Consider the following 21,154-nt stretch of genomic DNA (forward strand, 5'->3'; position numbering starts at 1 on the left):
CGCTAACTAGATAGTGAGTATTTTAGGCTCTGGGCCAGATAGTCTCCGTTCCAACTGCTCAACTTGTCCGCTGCAGCACAAAATAGCCAAAGACAATATTTTAAAACTTTATTTTTAAAGACAGATGGCTGGCTGAAATTGGCTTGCAGATTTAGTTTGCCAACCCCTGCTCTACTTAGCCAAATAATCTCTTTATGTACTCCCCCCCTTTATTTGCTCATTTTTTGTGTTCCTTTCACCTCCCATCGAAAGTACTACTCCTTACCACCTGGTATCACTCCCATACTTCAAAGCTACCGTACTAAGCAAAACTGTATTTTCTTTTCTTTTTTTTTTTTTTTTTTGTTTTTGCAAAACTGTATTTTCAATCTGAATGTCTTCCTGTTTGCACCTACGTGAAACACAGATCAAGAAGAGGTATCAAGCAAAGTATTTCATGTAACCACAACCTTAGGATATTCAGACTTTTAGGTTAGAGGGTTGCGAGACTATTTGCATAAACAGTAACTTGCAATTTACCTGGTTCCAAACTGAGGAATCTCTGGTCCTATATTGAATGTTGTATTTCAGTCTTATAAAATCCTGGATACTTGAGTTGATCCATGTCAATTTTAAGATACTGGACAGTTCCTCTGAGTTGCTTACGGATAAATTATGTGGTGGATTGGGCTTCACTGAAGAATAAAATAAATCCGAATATTTATCATGGTTCATTTTTACAACTTCTTATACAAACTCAAAACGTACTACTTATTTTTGTTTCATATTTATTCTTACCAAATGAACTATTATTTTTGAAAACAATGCAATGTCATACTATTATAATGAAAAGGTTTCTAAAGAAATTGTAGTTTTGTCAAGTTATTATGTGCCTATTAATCTTTTCAGGTTCAGTTATCAAAAGACAAAGATTTATGATGTATGTAAAGACAGAGACAATAAAAACAAAACATGTATACTCTAATTGCTTTGTTGTAAAACGTTTGATAATTGCATAAATACTAGCAGGTAACATTCTAAGTCAAAAACACTGTAGTACAGCTGTATTATTATTTTTCCAGATTTTCAATGTTGTTATTAAAGCAAATTTATAAAAATCATTAAAAGAGTTAGCCCTTTTTCTGTATATAGAAAAAGGCCACTGTATATACCCCAGTAAATTCTCAAATTCAGGCTTCTAACTACCTTTATCTACAGGATCAAAATTTATATGATCCGATGTAACTTTCCCAAGGGCATTCTCTGCTTCTACCCAGACTTCAGTGTTGACGAAATACACAGGAGAATAATCAACAGTGCATGAGGTGGGGGTGTCACGTTTTGTTTTACAATCAGCAAACTTCTCTGTTGCCCTAAATACAAAAATGGAAGAACTGCATTAAAAAGAGATTTTAAAAAATTACTGTGAAAAAGGTTACCTGATGAGGCCCAGACTGTTACAGCTTAAAATAAAATTTCTTAAGAACTATTAGGCGTCCCTTTAAAATGGAGTTTGAGCTGTATCTTAAAACATTTTTTTCAAAATTTTACACCAAGAACATTGCATTTAGAATAATATGCACTATCCCCGATGACCCATCTCTAAAAATCATCTATTTCCTGTGACCTTACTACTATTTCTTTCCATTCCTGAAACAATCCTTACTGGACCCTCAATGTCCTTCTTCAAGCAGTTACGATTATTCTAAGCACAATATACTAGGAGGTGATAGGAGGACAAGGTCAGAATTTCTGTCAACCCCAGAAAACTCCCTTAGTCTCTTTCCAGTCAAACCCTTTCTGATTTCTATCATGAAAAAAGTTTCAAGTGGTACTATTTACTCAATTTTAAATTATGCATCAATTAAAAAGACATATACACACTTTTTTTTAAAGTAGGAGGTTAAGTCAAAACCACGAACAGGTTAACTTTTATGAATGACTATGATGTATACCTGAAATAAACAGGATATTGTAGATCAATTATTTCTCAATTAAAGAATTCCTAAAAATCAAAAGCAAAATGAAACATATGAACTCTTGTACTGAGTTGGTGCTTTAACACACAAACTATTTTAAGTGCCTTAATTTTTGTAATTTTTTTTTTAAGATTTTATTTCTTTGAGAGCGAGCGAGCAAGCAGAATCAAGGGGAGTGGGAGAGGGAAAAGCGGGCTCCTTGCTGAGCAGGAAGCCTGATTCAGAGTGTGATCCCAGGCCGCTGGGATCATGCATGACCTGAGCATGACCTGAGCCGACTAAGCCACCCAGGCACCCCTTTAAGTAGCTTTAAAACGTCATTTAAGGAGCACGTGGGTGGCTTAGTGGGTTAAAGCCTCTGCCTTCGGCTCAGGTCATGATCCCAGGGTCAAGCCCCGAATCGGGCTCTCTGCTCAGCGGGGAGCCTGCTTCCTTCTCTCTCTGTCTGCCTCTCTGCCTACTTGTGATCTCATCAAATAAATAAATAAATAATCTTTAAAAAAAAAAAAAAAAACCCACACACAAAAAAAGTAATTTAACTATATCCTTAGGGGAAGAAAAACAATCTTAAAATTCATTTTAGTATTCACTGTTCATGCTGATATTGGCATTGCTATTCTGCAGGTGCTGCTTACTATGAGATAAAGCAAAGAACTACTATATTGGTGCTGCTGGAGACTAAGGTTTTCAGCACAGAAGGTGTAATGTTAGATGGATGAAATTAAGTAAAAACAGGTAGTCCAGATTTTAAACTGGAAATATCAGTATTAGTGCATGATGTATTTTACCTTAAAAACATTGCCTAGCTGTATCTACTGTAAAACCCTAGAACAACCCCATAGCAGTAAGCTCCCCTAGCTTGACTGAAGTCTAATCAGTATTTTCTATTAAATGGAACCATGGCTACCTGGGAAATGGTTGATTCTTGGCCTGGGGAAGGACATATATACTAAGATGAATCTGCAAAGTCATGTCATATCAAAAAGGAAGGAAGCTGTCGAAGACAGCTATCAAAGACTAGTGAGTGAAGTCAAAAGGAAAAGCCAACCTGAGCAGGTTCCTATCCAAAGATGGGACAATGTAAGCATCAAGGAAAGTTCATAGTAATGGACTGAACATGTAAAATGTGTTTCAGTATGAATTCGTAATGAAGGGGGGGAACCCTCATCTTTGGAGGATGCTAGGGACTATACATGCTGTATGATTACATCTACATGACAGTAGGAACAAACAAGAATTTATAGTGGAGAAAAATCACTGCAGTAGTTGCTTTGTGGGACAGGGTGAGATAGGGTGGTGGGTAGGTCTGACTGGGAAGGAGCAGAGTGAACTCTCTGGGGTATGAGTAATGTTTTGTATCTTGGTAAGGTCTAAGTTACGTAACTAGACTAGTCAAGGGTCACTGACTGATAACGCTTCAGGTATCTAAGTTATATTTAAAGGTGCATATAAATTTTACCAAAAACCAAAAATATACCTGTAAATGTATAATTACATCTACTTAATAATGTAAATGCTGGAGTGTTTAAGGGTGAAATATACGAACTCCTGCAAGTCACTCTGAAATACATTAAAAAAAAAAAAAAGATGGATAGGTGGAGAGAAGTATGCATAAACACCACATATGTGATAAAGCAAACACAGTAAAATGTTAATTATAGGATCTAAAGATGGATCTGTATAAGCATTCACTGCAAAGTTCTTCCAGCTTTTGATAAAAACTGCAGTCAAGAACTGTTTAAGATCAATTTGTACTATGTACTGCAGTGTGTGTCAATCATATCAAAGCCAAGTCCAATAAACAAAACCTGTCTTTACAAAAAAAAAGGGAAACTTTTATAAAGAATGGATCAAGCTGACAACAGTACCTGAAACCACTTCTCCATCTTAGTATCAGAAAAACAAAAGCTCTCAACCAAAAGATGTTAGATCTAATGAGTGCATTTAGTAAAGTTGCACAATACAAAATTAAAATACAAAAATCAGTAGTGCTTCTATATACTTACAATGAATTTTCTAAAAATCAAAAATCAAAATGTTTGAAACTATCAAGCATCAGAAACAAGAAAATAGAATACATTTAACTAGGGAGGTAAAAGATCTCTATTCTGAACTCTAAGACATTGATGAAAGAAATCAAACACAATAAATGGAAAGGTACCCCATGCCCACAAATTCCAAGAATTAATCTTGCTAAAACATTAATACCACCAAGAGCCATCTATAGAATCGATGCAATCTTTATCAAGATTGTAATGGTAATTTTTTACAAAAGTAAAGAAAAACACTCGAAAATTTATGTGGAAACACAAATGACTGGTCAAAAAAAAAAAAAAAAAATCCTGAGGAATAAAAGAATAAAGCTGGAAAACATCCCACTTCCTGATTTTGGTCTATACTATCAAGTTAAGAGTCATCAAAACATATAGTACTAGCATTAAAAATAGACTGACCAGTGGAAAGAACTAAAAGCCTGGAAATAAACCCAAGCATAATTCAATTGATTATGCCAAATATTTGACAAGGGGCCCAGGGGAATTCGTAACAGTGTTGGGATAACTGGATATTCACCTACAAAAGAATGAAATTATCCCCTATCTTGTATGATTCACAAAAATGAACTCAACGAATTACTTTTGGAATAACAAAACAAAAAACCTAAATCTGATCAAGTGTCTAGACTGAATAGAAATTTCTAAGGCCAAAAAAAAAAAAAAAAAAAAAAAAAAGACAGAGGACTATGTTAAACAATGTGTTAACAGTTACTTTAATGACTGAATTGCAAAGTAAAAGAAAACCAGGCAGAATCTATGGTTTAAAAAATAAAAACCAATTTGTAATGCATGGAGATTGTGATTTGATGACTTGTAAAAATATATACAAATATTTGTGTCACAGCATAGGGAATACAATGCCATTTTAAAAGTGTTATGTGATGACAGAAGCTATGCTTGTGGTAAGCACTGCCTAAGATCAAGTGTTCAATCACCACACTGTATGGCTGAAACTGTTTTAACATTATGTGTCAACTATACTCAAAAAAATTTATAAAATTATGTCTATATATATATTCATGAAACATCTGAGTAAACATGAAACTAACTGAAAATGGGACAATCTATCGAAGTTTCTTCAGTTATATTTTGGTATAATAATGGTATACAGTTACGTGTCTTAAAGTATCCCTATCTTTCAGAGGTATGAACTACAATATTTATGGGTAAGATGATATGATGTCTCAGATTTCCTTTAAGATAATTTGGGGTGGAGTATACAGAAGACTGGTCATGAGCTGGATGATGAACACATGGGAATTTATTATACTATTCTTTCCAAATTTTGTTTCAGATGCTCTAAAATAAAAGCTTAGACAAAAATCTGCATTTACTATTTCTACCTTAAGAAACAGAAACTCTAGCACAAATGACAAATTATTGAGTTCAACATACAAAAAACTTAAAAACTTGCCATTCAGATTTTAAAGTGAAGTTCGTTTCCAGATATGTTTCCCTTCCAGGATCCCACTGACACATCATTTTCTTTCCTTCATTCACAATGCAACTCAAATTTTTAGGTTTTTCTGGAGGCACTAAAAGGGAAAAAATGTGCAATTTTCAAAAGCTTTCTACCCACAAATAACATGTAATTTATATACTACCCAAGACATCAGCAAACTAAATTAGATGAAAAATGAACAAAACACCCCCAGACATAGTGAAAGACTAGGGACTAAAAATTCATCTTTTCTACTTAAACTCGTACTTTTTATATTTATATACATTTTCTGTAACTAACTAGCATGTTTCAGATTAATTTTCTACACAAAATCAACTTTCATTTGTAACTAGTTAAGAGTATTGAATTCCCCATGAAGTGTATTTTATTAAGTATTACTGCATGTTAGTAAGAAGCATTTAAATGGAACCAAATGATTTACTTTTATTTCTCCTCCTATTGTTTTCTTAAACTCTGTTGGAGGAAAAGCAAATACCAAAATTATGGTCTTGGGATCCACAAATTTGACAAGCTTCTCTTAGATCAGACTAAGTTTACTCTGACACAACAGGACGTTCTCCAGTCTTTACTCACCTTCAGATAGTTGCTTTGTATGTGATCTCCTCACCAATTAAAGAGTACTGAAAACTACTATGGATATACTGACAAATTTCAATTCAAGAACTGTTTTTTGTGGGTCTCATCTAAAAACATTTTTCTAGGAAACAGATACTTGACTCTCAGGATATGTTACTCTTCAAGCTTTTTGTACAGCAGTAATGCAAATGGACTTCCACTTCGAAACTTATTTTTTAAAAAAAGCATGTTCAAAGTCAATAAAGCCAACAAGTAACTGCATTTCATAAAGACTAAGAGACATTACAAGTGGAATTCAACAGTCATAACAAAGTTTGAAATAAGACAAAAACAAAATGAAACTTACAGCCTGAAATTATTCTGATTCCATAAACATTCTGATCAATTTGTCCAAATGTACGAATGTTGCAAGTCAGCTGAGTATTTAATGAAGATGTATCTGTAAATGTGACACTAGATGCTGTTTTGTTTATGGTGGTATATTGTTCTTTAGGAACAGTTAGATGGTTTGTTTTCCAGAAAATGTAACTAGCATTTACATGGAAATAATCCATACATTTTTCTTTTAGCACACAGACCGCAGTGAAATTAGAACCAAGCTGTACAACTGGAGATTCCGGTTTGATATAACCACATGGCTCTAGAAGTTCACCTGAAAGGGAACAAGGGAAAATAGAAAAATGTACTGAATTATTCTGGTATAAAATGGTATTTATCAATGCAGTCCTGAATCTTCACTAAAATATCTCTTAAAGCCAGCGAAGAAGAATTACACAGTGAAAAAATAATATAGCCAGAATTCAGTGCCTCAATTTGTAAATATACAAATTACAAGGCTGATGAAAAAAAGACCTCTGTAAGCCTCAGGTTTTTTTTTTTTTTTTTTTTTGCGTAACATTCTGACTTTGCTTTAGGAAACACAGACTGCCTGCAGCGTGATTCACACTTACTCTACCACCAATCCCATTCTTTGATTCAGACTCAGGGTCTAAATTACACCTTCCAGCAAAGCAGCAGTGGTAGGCTCTGTTCTCTCCAGTTCCGAATGGTGTTGGGGGTATGGATGGGGTCAGGGAAGGTAGTAGACAATGTTCATTTATCAAAATTCCAAACAACAAAGGATAGAGCAACAGAACAACAAAGAACATAAAGAATACAGAACAAGATGGCCAAATAAATTAGTTTTAACAATAAATGGGATAAAATCCCGTATTAAAAACAAAACAAAATCAGCCTGCGTAGAAAGAACTATACCAGAAGTGTATGCTTCAACTATCACCTAACTCCATGCTGATGGCAACTAAATCCCTATCTCCAGCTCGAACTTCCTCTTCTTTTCAGTAACTTGCAAGACATATCCACTTGAAATCCTTCCTAAGTACTTTAAGATAAATACATCTAAAGGGCACCTGAGCAGCCCAACTCTAAGAGTGTCTGACTCTTGGTTTTGACTCATGTTGTCATCACATGGGTTGCAGGATCGAGCCCCACGTCAGGCTCTGTACTCAGTGGGGAGTCTGATTGAGATTCTCTCCCTCTGCGCTTCCCCCTAGGTACCCACTCTCTCAAATAAATCTTAAAAAACAGAAAAAAGATGAACACATCTAAAACTTCTATGTATCACAATCCCTTTCAAACTTACTCTTATTTCTCTACCTCTGCTAACAGCACTATTTATATCCAGTCATCGAGGCCAGATATCTTATAGTTGCCTTCAATACCTCTTCCAACTTCATAGTATTGCACTCAGTCTGGTTGGTTCTATTAAGATGTCTGTCAACCTTTCTCTCACCAGTCCCTTTTGCCTGCTGAAGCTGAGGCCATTATACCATGGTCTGACCTCCTTCCAGTTTATCTTACATGCTGCTATCAGAGTTACTATTCAAAATGATCATACTATTTCCGTGTTTTAAATTATTTAATGGCTGCCTACACCATCAAGATAAAATCCTAACTACTTGGCTTGACTATAGCCTCACTGCCCAGAAACACAAGGCAACTTTCCCTAGTGAATCCTTTTGCCAATGGGTTTCTGGGTGGTAACCTATCCTGAGGTTCAGTGTTTTTCACTTGGAAAATGAAGTTATTATCTTTTTAATAAAAAAGAGAAAGAGAGAGAGGGAGAGAGAGAACAATCAGGGGCAATGGCAGGTAAAAGGAGCAGACTCCCTGCTAAGCAGGGAACCTGATGTGCAATTGGATCCCAGGGTCCTGAGACTATGACCTGAGCTAAAGGCAGACACTTAACAGACTGAGCCACCCAGGCACCGGTAATAAAAAAGCTATCTTGAAGAGTTGAGATTAAAATTACTTACATAAAGCACCTATTATAATGCCTGGTATTTGAAAGTCCACCAGTAGTAATGATAAGCCTATCACAATTATTACTACTCTCCAAGACAATCAAGTCACGCTGACAGGGTATGGAAGATTCTTTCAAAGTCAGCAGGAAGAATTAAAAACTGTACTTTTAAGTTTTTTTTTTCTTTGCAGTCAAAACTTTACTCTCCAATGGAATCCTGGAACATCTCATCAAATCTATAATGCCCAGAGTAGGAATGTGGATTTCTTTGTTTCAAAACTTTTAAGGTGGGCTGTTTATATGACCATGCTATTATTATACATGTCTAATATGTCTAATATGTGCCCAGGGCACATACTTCTTTACACTTCCAAATATATGGAGCTTCATCTTGTGGGATTTTATTAAGTTACCCTGTGATACTGGGCCAGTCCTTCCAAATCCCTAGACTTCACTTTCTTCCTCGGTAAAATCACTCCTGTTTTACTTACTTTCTCTAAAGTAATAAAGAATAGTAAATATGAAATATATTTTAGAATATTAAATAACCTAAGATGTAACTACAGACTCAGTATTCATTTTTAATCACACAGAATGAGAGAGATACTAGACATGAGCAGATGTTCCAGAGTGAAAACAAAGACTCATTAAAAGCGTCCTATGCCAAATTAATCCCATTTTTACAGGGGTACCAGGCTATTTGAGATTAAATTGTAGAGAGAGAAATGTTTTAATTTAAAAAAGCCATTTGATAAACTTAGTTGGAACCATGTAGACAAGATGATGAAATGTGGATTAGTATACCTTAACAGGTAACAGCTGAACACGACAGAACTGCTGGTATCTGACTGTTACTGATCTACACACACAGAAATTTCATAGGTTCAAAAAAGACATCCTTAATTGATTACTCATATATAAACTTCTACAAAAAAGAAGTCAGTGAGACAGAGGTCTTCAATGGAGTATGCCGAAGTACCTGTTTTCAGTCCTTACAGCAGACTGTTATTTTCCAAATACGGTCACACCTATGTATTTACCGCATCCCACTTTTTTTTACAATGTGATTGATACTCCTTCCACAAAGAAATGGGCTCAATATTCCCTTCCTGCCCTCAAATCTGTGTGGGAGCTTAGGTCTGCCCAAGCCAATGGAATGTGCTGTATGACTAACTAGATCGTTAGAAGAATACAACTTTCAACCAGCATTCTTTTTCTCTTGGACATCTGTCCATGGAACTCAGTCACATGTTGCAGGGGAAGCCAAGGCCACATGGGGAGACCACATGTGGTGTTCTGGCCAATAAGCCTAGCAAAGCCCTTAACCTACAGACAGAATCAATACCAGACATATAAATGAGAGTGCCTTCAGATGATTCTAGTCCCCAATCTTTGAATATTCCAAGTGACTCCCCACCCCAGACATCATAGAGCAAAGATGAAATAGTCCAGCTGTGCCCAACTTTGTTCCCAACACACACAAACTGTGAGTAGTAGTAAATTATTGTCATTTAAAGCCATGAAGTTTTAGAGTAATTTGTGAGGCAGCAGTAAGGTTACTTCTGTTATTTTGAACATTTTTTTCAATAATCTGGCAGAACACACACACACACACACACACCAAATAGCAAAGGACAAGGCTATGAAAGATCTCTAACACTGGATGTTAATATGATTAGACCAAAAGGCCAAAACTAATATAATGAAATTTGCTAGAGAGCAAAATCTCTCTTATTTAGGCTGAGATTAAATATAGGGTAAGGGAGAAATGGCTTGAAGGAATTCATGTGAAAACCTAAGACTTTTCACTGACAAGTAACTTAACTGAAACTACAGTTTATCTTAGCTGGCCAAATACTATGCTGAGTAAGAATGATGCTCAGATCAAAATAAAAATAAAATCACTCTACTCAGACCATGTCCAGTTCTGGTACATAAACTAATTTTTTTTTCATAAGTATGTTTTCATTAAAACCTCAGTAACAATTACATAATTACTATCCTTTTTATAATGTTTACTCTGGGCCAGGCACTGTTCAGATGGCTTGTGTATAGTAACTCATTTAATTCTCACAATACCCCTAGGAGAGAGGAACAATTATTATGGTGATTTTTTAAATCATCAGGAAACTGACACAGATCAAGTAACTGGCCTAAGTCCTATAGCTGGTAAGTATGAGAGGTGTGATGGTCTTGTATTTGGAATGTGCTATGAGCAACCAAGAGAAGAATCAGGAGGGTAATCAACATGTACAGGGTTAGAAGCCAAGTCCTATGAAGAATTTTTAGGACAACTTGGTAAGTTTAGTTTGGGCAAAAGAGGCCTTAGAGACACATGAAAGCAGTCCTTCAGTATTTTCTAAATGTTGAACAGTGGGAAGAAAAAGTGGAACTACTCCAGAACTAGGGATAATAGGAAAAAGTTACAAGGAAAATTTGGGCTCAAAAATAAGGAAAAGATTTTCTAAATAACAACAATTTTCAAAGTTAAGTCTTATGTCACTTAAAGTGTTCAAAAAGAAGTTGCATTCCTAGATTTTGAAAGGGGTTCATTTACAGCAGTGCTTCTAAAACTACCAGTGGTTAAAGATCGGTTTGGTTTTTTACCCCCAATCTTTCACAGACTTACACTTTTGCTCTATACCATATCTTTAAGTCCAGTGATGGCATGCTTGGATGTCATAGCTACATCAAACTGTTTAAAGATTCTAAACATTTACTCTTAATTTCTGTACTTATCTCTTGTCTACTAGTAACAACCAGTTCAAGGATGAGGCTGTGGATTCCAGACCTATCACTAACACAGTGCGGTTCAGTGACATCTTTGGCCATTAAAAAGTGAAGTGCTGAAGGTTAATAGATTTTCTCCTATGTATTAAAAAAAATGCCCAAAAAACCAGCAATGTATTCCCCCCCACCTTAAAGTTATCGTTAGTATACTTAAACAGCATTTTTACTGGGAGACTGTTTCAACTCGTACTATAATTTATCAGGAATATTTTTACATTTCACAATCATTTTAGGTTACAGCAGCATTATTATCCCAATAATGACCCTAGAAAGAATAGAAACATTAATATAATTACGTAATTATGAAGCATAAGCTTAATTATATAATTATACAAAAATACATAAACAAATTTATGAGGTTGGGAGGTAGTCTATTTCATGAACCTTACCTACAGATTCAGTGGTGAAGAAAATAAACAACACGTGCACTATCCAAGTTTGCAATGTCAACATCTTGCATTAATTTCTGTAAAAGACACACATAGTATTATTTTTATTATTTTTTCTCTTATTACACATAGTAAGTAAAGACACAATTCCTAAAGCTCTTGTTTTCACCGGATAGGCATCTTCTTCTAAAAGGTAGTAAAATTTTATGAGCATGCAGAAAACAAATCTAAGTCATCAGAATGTTTTTCTTTATTCCCAACAGAGTCATGGCTACATACAAAAGTGATGGAACACAATTTATACTTTAAGGTTAATTAAAAGGGCAATCTTGTTTATTATGTGAAGATTTACATTATTAGTAAATTATTAGTAAAGACTGTGTGAGACAGTACTTCAGAGAGACATACGGCAAAACCCACCAAAAGCAATCTCAAAAAGTATTTGCCAAAATGGAAAAGAAAGTTTGTAATTCATAATACCATGACCAAAAAAAAATCCCCTACTATATGAAGAATACCTACACATCACTAAAATATTCAAACACCTAGAAGAAGCAGTAAGGTGAGCTGAATAGGTAATTTAAGAAAGAAAATACAAATTATTTAAAACATTAAAAAATGGTACTTTCAACCCCACTCATAATGAGAGATACAAATTAAAACTACCCCAGAAAGGAATGCAAGATGATACAGACACTTTGGAAAATGATTTGGCAGTTCTTTACCAAGTTAAATGTACGTAATAGTAGTTAATACATATTTCACTAAGAATGTGTCCAGAGAACTAAAAATACTAATACATGTCCTCATGAAGACTTATACTCAAATGTTCATACAGCAGCTTTATTTGTAACAGTCCCAAACTAAAAACCACCCAACTATCAACTTTTATTCTTTATAAATTAGACCTCAATTAAAAACCAACAAAATCTACCCAGGCAAGGTACATAGTAAAAAAAAAAAAAAAAAAAGTTCAGTGCTTCACTCCTCTGAAAGACACGTACAAGAATGTTCATACAAGTTTAAGTACTGAAAAGTAGAAACAACCAAACACGAACACAGTAGAACAGAAAAATTCAAGTAACTCAATCACAATTAATTACAGGTACTCACAACAACATGACTCAATTTCATATTAAGAGAAAAGAGAATGAGACACAAAGTATGCTTGATTCCCTTTATATAGAAGTTCGAAATTAGGCAAATGTCATCTGTGGTGATAGAGAACAGTTCTTATCTTTTATGGGGGATGGGGAAAGAGAGCAGAAGGGAACTTCTGGAATGCTGGGCATGTTCTATAAACTAGATGGTCATTAAAAATTTACTGAGCTATAAACTTGTGATCTGTGGACTTTACTGCATGTAAGTTATACTTAGTAAAAACAGTGAACAAAACAAAAACGAGCCCAATATCATTTCTAGATTTGGCAAAAATATAATGAAAAGTAAAAAATTATCAACACAATATTTTGAGACCATGACATAAAGGCATTCTTATTTCCTGCACTTACAGTGTGTAAACGGCATAACCTTCCAAATAAACTAGGAGTTAAAAATTGAATTCTTTGTAAATCAGAGCTCAATTATAAACAAAAAAAGAACCCAGACAAGATATATGCCCAGTTTTGCATTATCAATCAAAACTTAAATATTTTATGTTTGAATCTAATAATTCTTCCAGTATTTTATCCTACAGAATTGAGCAAAGCAACACACACATAAGGTTATTCACTATAGCTTTGTTTTTAATAAAAAAGGTTAATGCACAAGTAAGGACTAGTTAAATAATGGTATATCCAAATACAGCCTACATGTAGCTCCAAAAAAATGAGTAAGTTCTAGATCACTACCTAGAGATGTGTAATGGCATCCAAAAATAAATAAATAAAATAAAATACTGTTGAAGTAGAGAACAGTGTATTTATTTGTGGGGAGGAACAAAAAAAAAACCCCACTCATCTCCTTATAGATGCATAAAATACCTCAAGGAGGATACTAATTCAAAGACTGGTTGCTACTGGATGAGATTCCACAGTAGGAAGGAGACACTACCATATACTCTCTGTACCTTTCCAATGTTGTACCATGTGACTTCAGTACTTAGTCAAAAACTAAATTTGCATTAAAAAATACTTGATGTGTAAACTCTCTCCCCCAAATAAAACCATGAACTTCTTAACAGGGCTTCACAGTACTGCATTTGGGATACAGTGTTCTTTTATTAAATCTCAGTACTAACTTACTTTATGTACTCCCTAACAACGTTAAGTCACTCTATAATAATCTGCTCATGAACTATTTAAACAACTGTTACAGGGTAAATGATAAAAGAATGAAATTTCAAGAACCATTTTCCTCCACTGGTTTTATTTCTTACTTCCTAACTTTCATAGTCCCATATTAGAAAAATCCACATCATTCAACTGCTCATCAAAACAAAATGAAGAAAATAACTGATCATGTTGGGAGAGCAGTATGCAATTACACAATGATCACCCATACCAATCAAGTATCTTGTTCACACTGTAGAGACTGGCAATCTTTCTATGAATGCACTATATTCTTATGACAAAACTGACACAAGAGATCCCATAAAGGTATTTACAGTTACCGCAAAGTGATTAGATTTATCTAAGCAGGGCCATGAAACACAGTAGGTAACAGGCAAAAAGATAGGTTTCACAATTTAGTAGTTGGAAGTTGGAAAGTAATGTTTCCTGGGACACCTCTCAGTGGCTCCGTCAGTTAAGCATCTGCCTTAGACTTGGCTCAGGTCACAATGCAGGGGCCTGGGATTGAGCCCCAAGTCAGGCTCCCTGCTCAGTGGGGTCTACTTCTCTGTCTCCTTATGCCCCTACCCGGGCTTGTGTGCTCTCTCAAATAATAAAATTTTTTTTTTTAAAGTAATGTCCTAATTTTTATTTTTTTTATTTTTTATTTTTTTTATTTTTTAAAGATTTTTATTTATTTATTTGACAGAGAGAAATCACAAGTAGACGGAGAGGCAAGCAGAGAGAGAGAGAGGGAAGCAGGCTCCCTGCCAAGCAGAGAGCCCGATGTGGGACTCGATCCCAGGACCGTGAGATCATGACCTGAGCCGAAGGCTGTGGCTTAACCCACTGAGCCACCCAGGCGCCCTAAAGTAATGTCCTAATTTTTAAGGATTGTCATTGAGATCAGATGAAGAAACATCTCTTCAGGAACTTAATATCATAGTCCCAACCTAAGAGACAGTAGCACTACCTAAAATATTAAACGCAATATAGTCAACTTCATTTTGGGGCTTATTTGTTTTAAAATGGACAGAATTGATAGTACACGGCATCCTGTTCCTCTCATTTTGTTGACAGTACATACTAAATTTAAAATTCCATTATTAGCATTATCCTCCTACATCTCTGGTAGAACTTTCCATGCATATATTATAACCACATATGGCATACAATTTTTCTTGAAATTTGCATCTTATTTTAGAAGATTCTATGAAACCATGCTCAGCAGAGAGTCTGCTCCCATGACCCCCTCAACACCACCGCCTCTTTGCCTACTTCTCATCTGTCAAACAAAGAAGATTCTATGAAACTGCTAACCACAGATATAGGCAAGGCTATTCCAATTCCACAATGAGTGGTTCTTCTAGAGTGGCAATTCCTCAACTGTGATGGTTCAACACGTAATGTGCTGAAAAGTGCACATCAGAACTAATTCACTATTATTGTTAAATGAATAAAATTTCCAAATGATTTTAAAAAATTAGAACAGATCAAGATTATCCCTATAGTTTATCATTCTTGTTCATTTTCATTCCCATGGATTTCTTAAGTGGGAGAAAATGTACAGGAGTTATAACTGATAAATACTTGATACTTCTGGCCTTTATAAATTCTTTGTTACTTATGGATTGTGATCTTTGAGTGTCTTTTTCTTTTTACTTTGACCCAAGGACAAAATGAGAAAGTGTGAGTAGGGACACATGGGTGGCTCAGTGGCTTAAGCCTCTGCCTTCTGCTCAGGTCATGATCTCAGGGTGGGTTCTGTGATGGAGCCTCACATGGGGCTCTCTGCTCATCAGGGAGCATGCTTCTGTCTGCCTGCCTCTCTGCCTACTTGAGATCTGTCAAATGAAATAAAAACAAAACAAAACAAAAAAACAAAAGAAAAGGCATGAGTAATACATTTAGGTACAGATTTCATTGGAGCGAAGAATGTCAATATAAACTTAGTTACCATAGTAACATTGCTCTTGTAATTAAAATAGTAGATGAACTACGATTGCCAAACAGAAGGCAAAGTAATGTTTGTTGACTAAGTAAGCTGGGCAGGGATCAGGATGAAGAAAATTCCAATACGGTAGGATGTATACACATTATAGTGTTACTATATACTATATACTATACTATATACTATAGTATACTCTATATATACTGTAGTATATATATACTATATACAGAGTATATACCATACTCAATAAATTTTCAGAGAGACAGTTATACCTACATTATATTATTATTTTAAAAATGATCCAACTCTGCTCTATTCCATTATTACTAATTGTTAATTCATAGTAACACTTGTACATTATATACTATTTTACATTACACAACTGCTTTTATATAAATTACTTCACCTGATCATCCGAATATCCTAGAATAGGAGGTTGGTAGGGCAGGAATCATTATTTTAATAAAGAGCTTCAGGCTTAAAACAAAATTGAGAGGAAGGTATGGAGAATTCCCACACACCCTCTGCCCCCACACAGAGGCTAAACAGCCTCTCCTATTTAGCAGTATCACTCACCAGAATAGTATATTTTACCAAGGATGAACCCACACTGACACACTTTAACCTCCACTGAGTCTGTAGTTTACCTTACGGTCCACTCATTGTGTTGTACATATACACTAGGTTTCGAATGGCAAGGATTAATTACTGAAACTTCACAAAAGATTAATTCTGACAGGTTAAAAAAAAAAAATTCTGACAGGTGAAGTTACTTACCAAATCACAAAATTAGGAAGTGAAGAAACAGGGACTTGAAACTAAGTCTTCTGCCTCCAAAAGTCATGCTCTTTTCATTAAGTCTCACTATAGAGAGAGGAGAGCCTTGTTCAGAAAGCTGACTTTGGTAATATTTATTACATGCATTCCTCTTAAATCCTTGCCTGCGATAAGCCTTCCTGAAAGTATCTCATTCAGGTACCTTCTGACTTTCAGTCTAAAACGATCCCATAAACACTGGTATAACAATATTTAAACATCCTATTGATGTTTTGAAAAATACTTAGGAACATTATCAGCCCCTCCCATGCCTACTCCAAACTTTCCTGATGTTCATGTAATGTCACAGAAACATGAATGGGACATTTTTTGAATTTGACAAAAGGAATCAAAGCAAATTTTTAGGAGAATCATACCTTTTACCTTTCACTAGCAGTTAAGGCTACTGCTTTTCAACTACCATGCTGTTTTATGCACACAGGCATTATAAAAATTGAAGTTAAATTTCAGTACTAAGTTAAATTCTAGTATAATTAATGGTGGTTCCCCTTTGAAATGTAAAGGATAACTTCAACACAGTACCAGAAGTCCTAGCCCCAGCTACCAGAGAACAAGAAGAATTAAAAGGCCTCCCAATCGGCAAAGAAATCTCTCTTTCTTCACAGATGACATGAAAAACCCAAAAGTCTCTACCCCTAAATTACTCGAAGTCATACACATTAATTCAGTAATGTGGCAGGATACAAATAAATGCATAGAAATCAGTTGCTCTCCTCCTATACACCAACAATGTACCTGCAGAAAGAGAAATGAGGGAAGCGATTCCATTTACAATAGCACCAAAAACTGTAAGATACCTTTGAATGAACCTAACCAAAGAGGTGAAGGAAGCCTACAGAACACTTACGTTCTGAAATTGAAGAAGAGACAGAAAAATGGAAGAACATTCCATGCTTATAGATCAGAAGAATAAACATTGTTAAAATGTCTATGCCACCCAGAGCCATGTATACTTTCAACACCATCCCACTCAAAATACCAATGGCATTTTTCAAAGTTCTGGAACAACCAATCCTAAAATTTGTATGGAACCTGAAATATCTCGAATTGCCAAGGAAATGTTGAAAAAGAAAACCAAAGCTGGAGGCATCATAATGCATGGCTTTAGGTTCTATTACAAAACTGTGATCATCAAGACAGCATGGTACAGGCATAGAAACAGACACACTTGTCTCCAAAGGCAAGGGAAAGAAAAGCAAATATGACCTCTGGGACTTCATCAAGAACAAAAGCTTCTGCAGAACAAAGGGAATAGTCAACAAAACAAAGAGGCAACCTATGGAATGGGAGAAGATATTCACAAATGACACTCCAGACAAACAGCTGATATCCAAGATCTGTAAAAAACTCCTCAAACTCAACACACACGAAACAGATAATCAAGTCAAAAAATGGACAGAAGACACAGACACTTTTCCAAAGAAGACATACAAAGGGCTAACAGATACATGAAGTAGTAGTCATCATTAGCCATCAAGGAAATTCAAATCAAAACTACAGTGATATACCACCTTACACCACTTAGAATGGCCAAAATGAAGGCGGCAAGAAACAACAAATGCTGGAGAGATTGTGGAGAAAGGGGAACCCTCTTACACTGTTGGTGGAAATGCAAACTGGTACAGCCTCTTTGGAAAAAGTGTGTGGCAGTTAAAAATAGAGCAACTGTATGACCAAGCAATTGCTCTACTACAAAGATACAGATGTAGTGAAAAGAAGGGCCACATGCACCCCAATGTTCACAGCAGCAATGTCACAACAGCCAAACCGTGGGAAGAGTTAAAATGCCCTTCAACAGACAAATGGATAAAGATATCATCCAGATATATAATGGAATATTACTCAGCCTTCAGAAAGGATGAATACCCAACTTTTGCATCAGCATGGATGGTACTGGAGGAGATTATGCTAAGTGAAGTAAGTCAAGGAAAGAAGTCAATTATCATAGGGTTTCACTTATTTCTGAAACATAAGGAATAGCATGGGGGACATTAGGAAAAGGAAGAGAAAAATGAAGGGGGGAGTCAGAGGGGGAGACCTTAATAAGAGACAATGGACTCCAGGAAACAAGCTGAGGGTTTTAGAGGGGAAGGGAGTAGGGGGATGGGTTAGCCCCATGATGGGTATTAAAGGGGGGCACGTATTGCACAGAACACTGGGTGTCATACACAAACAATGAATCAATGAATTAATCAAAAACTGATAATGTATTGTATGGTGACTACCATAATATTAAAAAACACACACACACAAAAAACGAAACAAAAAAACAAACAGGCAATGAGGTTCAACTCCTTTTGAATCCTCCATTACTGTTTCACACATATTAAGCCTTTGATGTAATTTAATAGTATGTAATAAATTAAGTTTACAATGATATTAAAATGCAAAGGAAGTAATTTTTAAATTTTCAAATGAACGGAAGCTGAAAATACATCACGTAGAAGTCCCCTATAATCCCACCATGGTAACTAATGTGAACGATTTGGTAGGTAATTTTGAAAATTTTCTATTCATATATTACATTATACTGCATAAATACATACTTTCTTATTTTACAAAAGTTGGATCACAAAAATGTGCCATAACTTGCTTTTTTCACTTACTACATCTGGACGTCTTTCTAAGTTAATACATAAAGATGAATTCCTTATAGCATCTGCTCAAATTCAACCTTCTCATACAGGTCTTCCCTGACCACCCAGTACTACTAATCTCCCCTTCCCATTTTTTCCCAATGGCACTTTACAATTTCTAAAATGACTTGGCAAACATTTCTTGTAAAGGGCCAGATAATAAATATTTTAGGTTTTGTCACAATTAAGGTATCTGTTGTAACTAGGTAGACTTTGTTAGAGACAGTATGTGAACAGATGGCATGGCTGAATTCTAATAAAACTATTTAATAAAATAGGATGCATCCTAGATTTGGTCTGCAGACTATAGTAAAATAGTTTACTTATCTTATTGGCTGTTATGGGTTGAATTGTGTTTTCTTCCCAAAAGATATACTGATGTCCTAATCCACAGTATCTCATAATATGATGGTTTGGAAATAGGGCTGTGGCTGATGTAGTTAAGATGCCATAAAGGAGTAGGGTGGGCCCTTAATACAGTATGAAATTATGAAAAACACACACATAGGCACAATGCCATGTGACAACACAGGCATGCACTAGAGACTATAGGGGTAAGGTAAGAAATGTCAAGACTAAAGGCTACCACTAGGAGCTATGAAGAGGCAAGGAACAGATTCTATCCAGAATTCCAGAAGGACTTCTGGCTTCCAGAACCTTAAAATAAACTCCTGTTATTTTAAGTCACCCAGTTTGTGGCACTTTGTTACAGCAGCCCTGAGAAACCAGTACATTGTCAAAACATTATCTGTGTACCTAAAACAGAATGTTAGCAAATTAGGTAAGAAATTGTCTGCTTTGTTCCCTTCTATATTCCTAGCATCAAGAATCACACCCAGCATAGTGAGCACCTCAGTATCTTTGCTAAATCAACTTTCTTGCTATAAGCAGGTGCATGATGTATTAGTGAAATAAATATAGTGTAATCTAACTAGTCCCAAGTCTGCATGGATAGAAGCTTTCACTTCTCTTGGGACAATACCTAACAGACAAGCCAGGTTGTATCTATGGTAGGTATATATTCATGTTCTTCTTTGGTGATGTTGGTCTGTTCAAATATTTTGCTCATTTTTAAATTGGGTGTGTTGTTTTCTCATTATGTTTAGAAGTTTTAAAAATTAGGTTTCTAGATCAAAGTCTTTATTAGAAAATCCTTTTAAAGTATTTTCTCCCAATCTGTGGCTTATCTTCCCGTTCTTTAACCATGCTTTTTTAAACAGCAGAAATTTTCATTTTAATCAAGTCCAATTTATTTACTACTCCTTTTGATACTGTATCAAAGAAATCCTTGCTGAATGCCAAGTCTCAAGGGTCTATGTTTTCTAGCCAGAAGTTTTATAGTTTCAGGTTTGATATTTAGGTCTATCAACTATGTTGGTAATTCTTATACATGGTGTAAAGGTAGGTATTCAAGTTCATTTTGTTACACAGGAATACCCAAGTGTTTCCGAACTATTTGTAGAAAAACTGTCCTTTCTCAAGTGAATTGCCTTTACACTTTGATCAAAAATCAGTTGTCCGTGTATATGTGGGTCTATTTATATACTCTCTACTCCATGCTTGGGAAAACTTTTTTATGTAAAGGGCCAGAGAATAAGTATTTCAGGCTTTGCAGACCATAATGTCTCTGTTGAACTACACCATCTGCTGTTGCAGACAAAAGCAGCCATAGATAAAACATAAACAAATGGGTGTGGCTATGTTCTAACAATACTTTACAAAATTAGGAGGCACTCTGATTTCACCTGGGAGCTCTACCCAATTTCTGCTCTATTCTGTTCCACTGATCTATTTGCTTAAAAATATTATTAAAAATATTTACTTAAGAAAGTCTTGAAAATCAGTGTTCTGTGTGTAGTTAAAAACCACAGGTGGAAAGCCATCTATGAAAAACCCAGCACAAATATCATTCTCAATGGAGAAAAATTG

At 35.3% G+C, this 21,154-nt stretch overlaps 1 protein-coding gene across 4 annotated transcripts in view; it reads right to left on the bottom strand.

Moving 5' to 3' along the window:
• IL6ST (interleukin 6 cytokine family signal transducer) overlaps positions 1 to 21,154 on the bottom strand; it is a 54,183-nt gene that overhangs the window by 18,385 nt on the left and 14,644 nt on the right. For 3 of the 4 annotated variants that reach the window (XR_009407490.1, XM_059417881.1, XM_059417883.1), the window contains exons 2-7: positions 16,530 to 16,616; positions 11,532 to 11,608; positions 6,397 to 6,702; positions 5,427 to 5,547; positions 1,186 to 1,352; positions 520 to 674 (exon numbers count right to left, since the gene is read on the bottom strand). Coding sequence is in view for 3 of the 4 variants with exons in the window: in XM_059417881.1 (XP_059273864.1) it covers positions 520 to 674; positions 1,186 to 1,352; positions 5,427 to 5,547; positions 6,397 to 6,702; positions 11,532 to 11,595 (813 nt within the window). In the remaining variant the exon portion in view is untranslated. The remainder of the gene's footprint in view (positions 1 to 519; positions 675 to 1,185; positions 1,353 to 5,426; positions 5,548 to 6,396; positions 6,703 to 11,531; positions 11,609 to 16,529; positions 16,617 to 21,154) is intronic. The other variant, XM_059417882.1, reaches the window with a different exon arrangement.

The sequence above is a fragment of the Mustela nigripes genome, chromosome 12, assembly GCF_022355385.1.
Source record: "Mustela nigripes isolate SB6536 chromosome 12, MUSNIG.SB6536, whole genome shotgun sequence".
NCBI lineage: Eukaryota > Metazoa > Chordata > Mammalia > Carnivora > Mustelidae > Mustela > Mustela nigripes.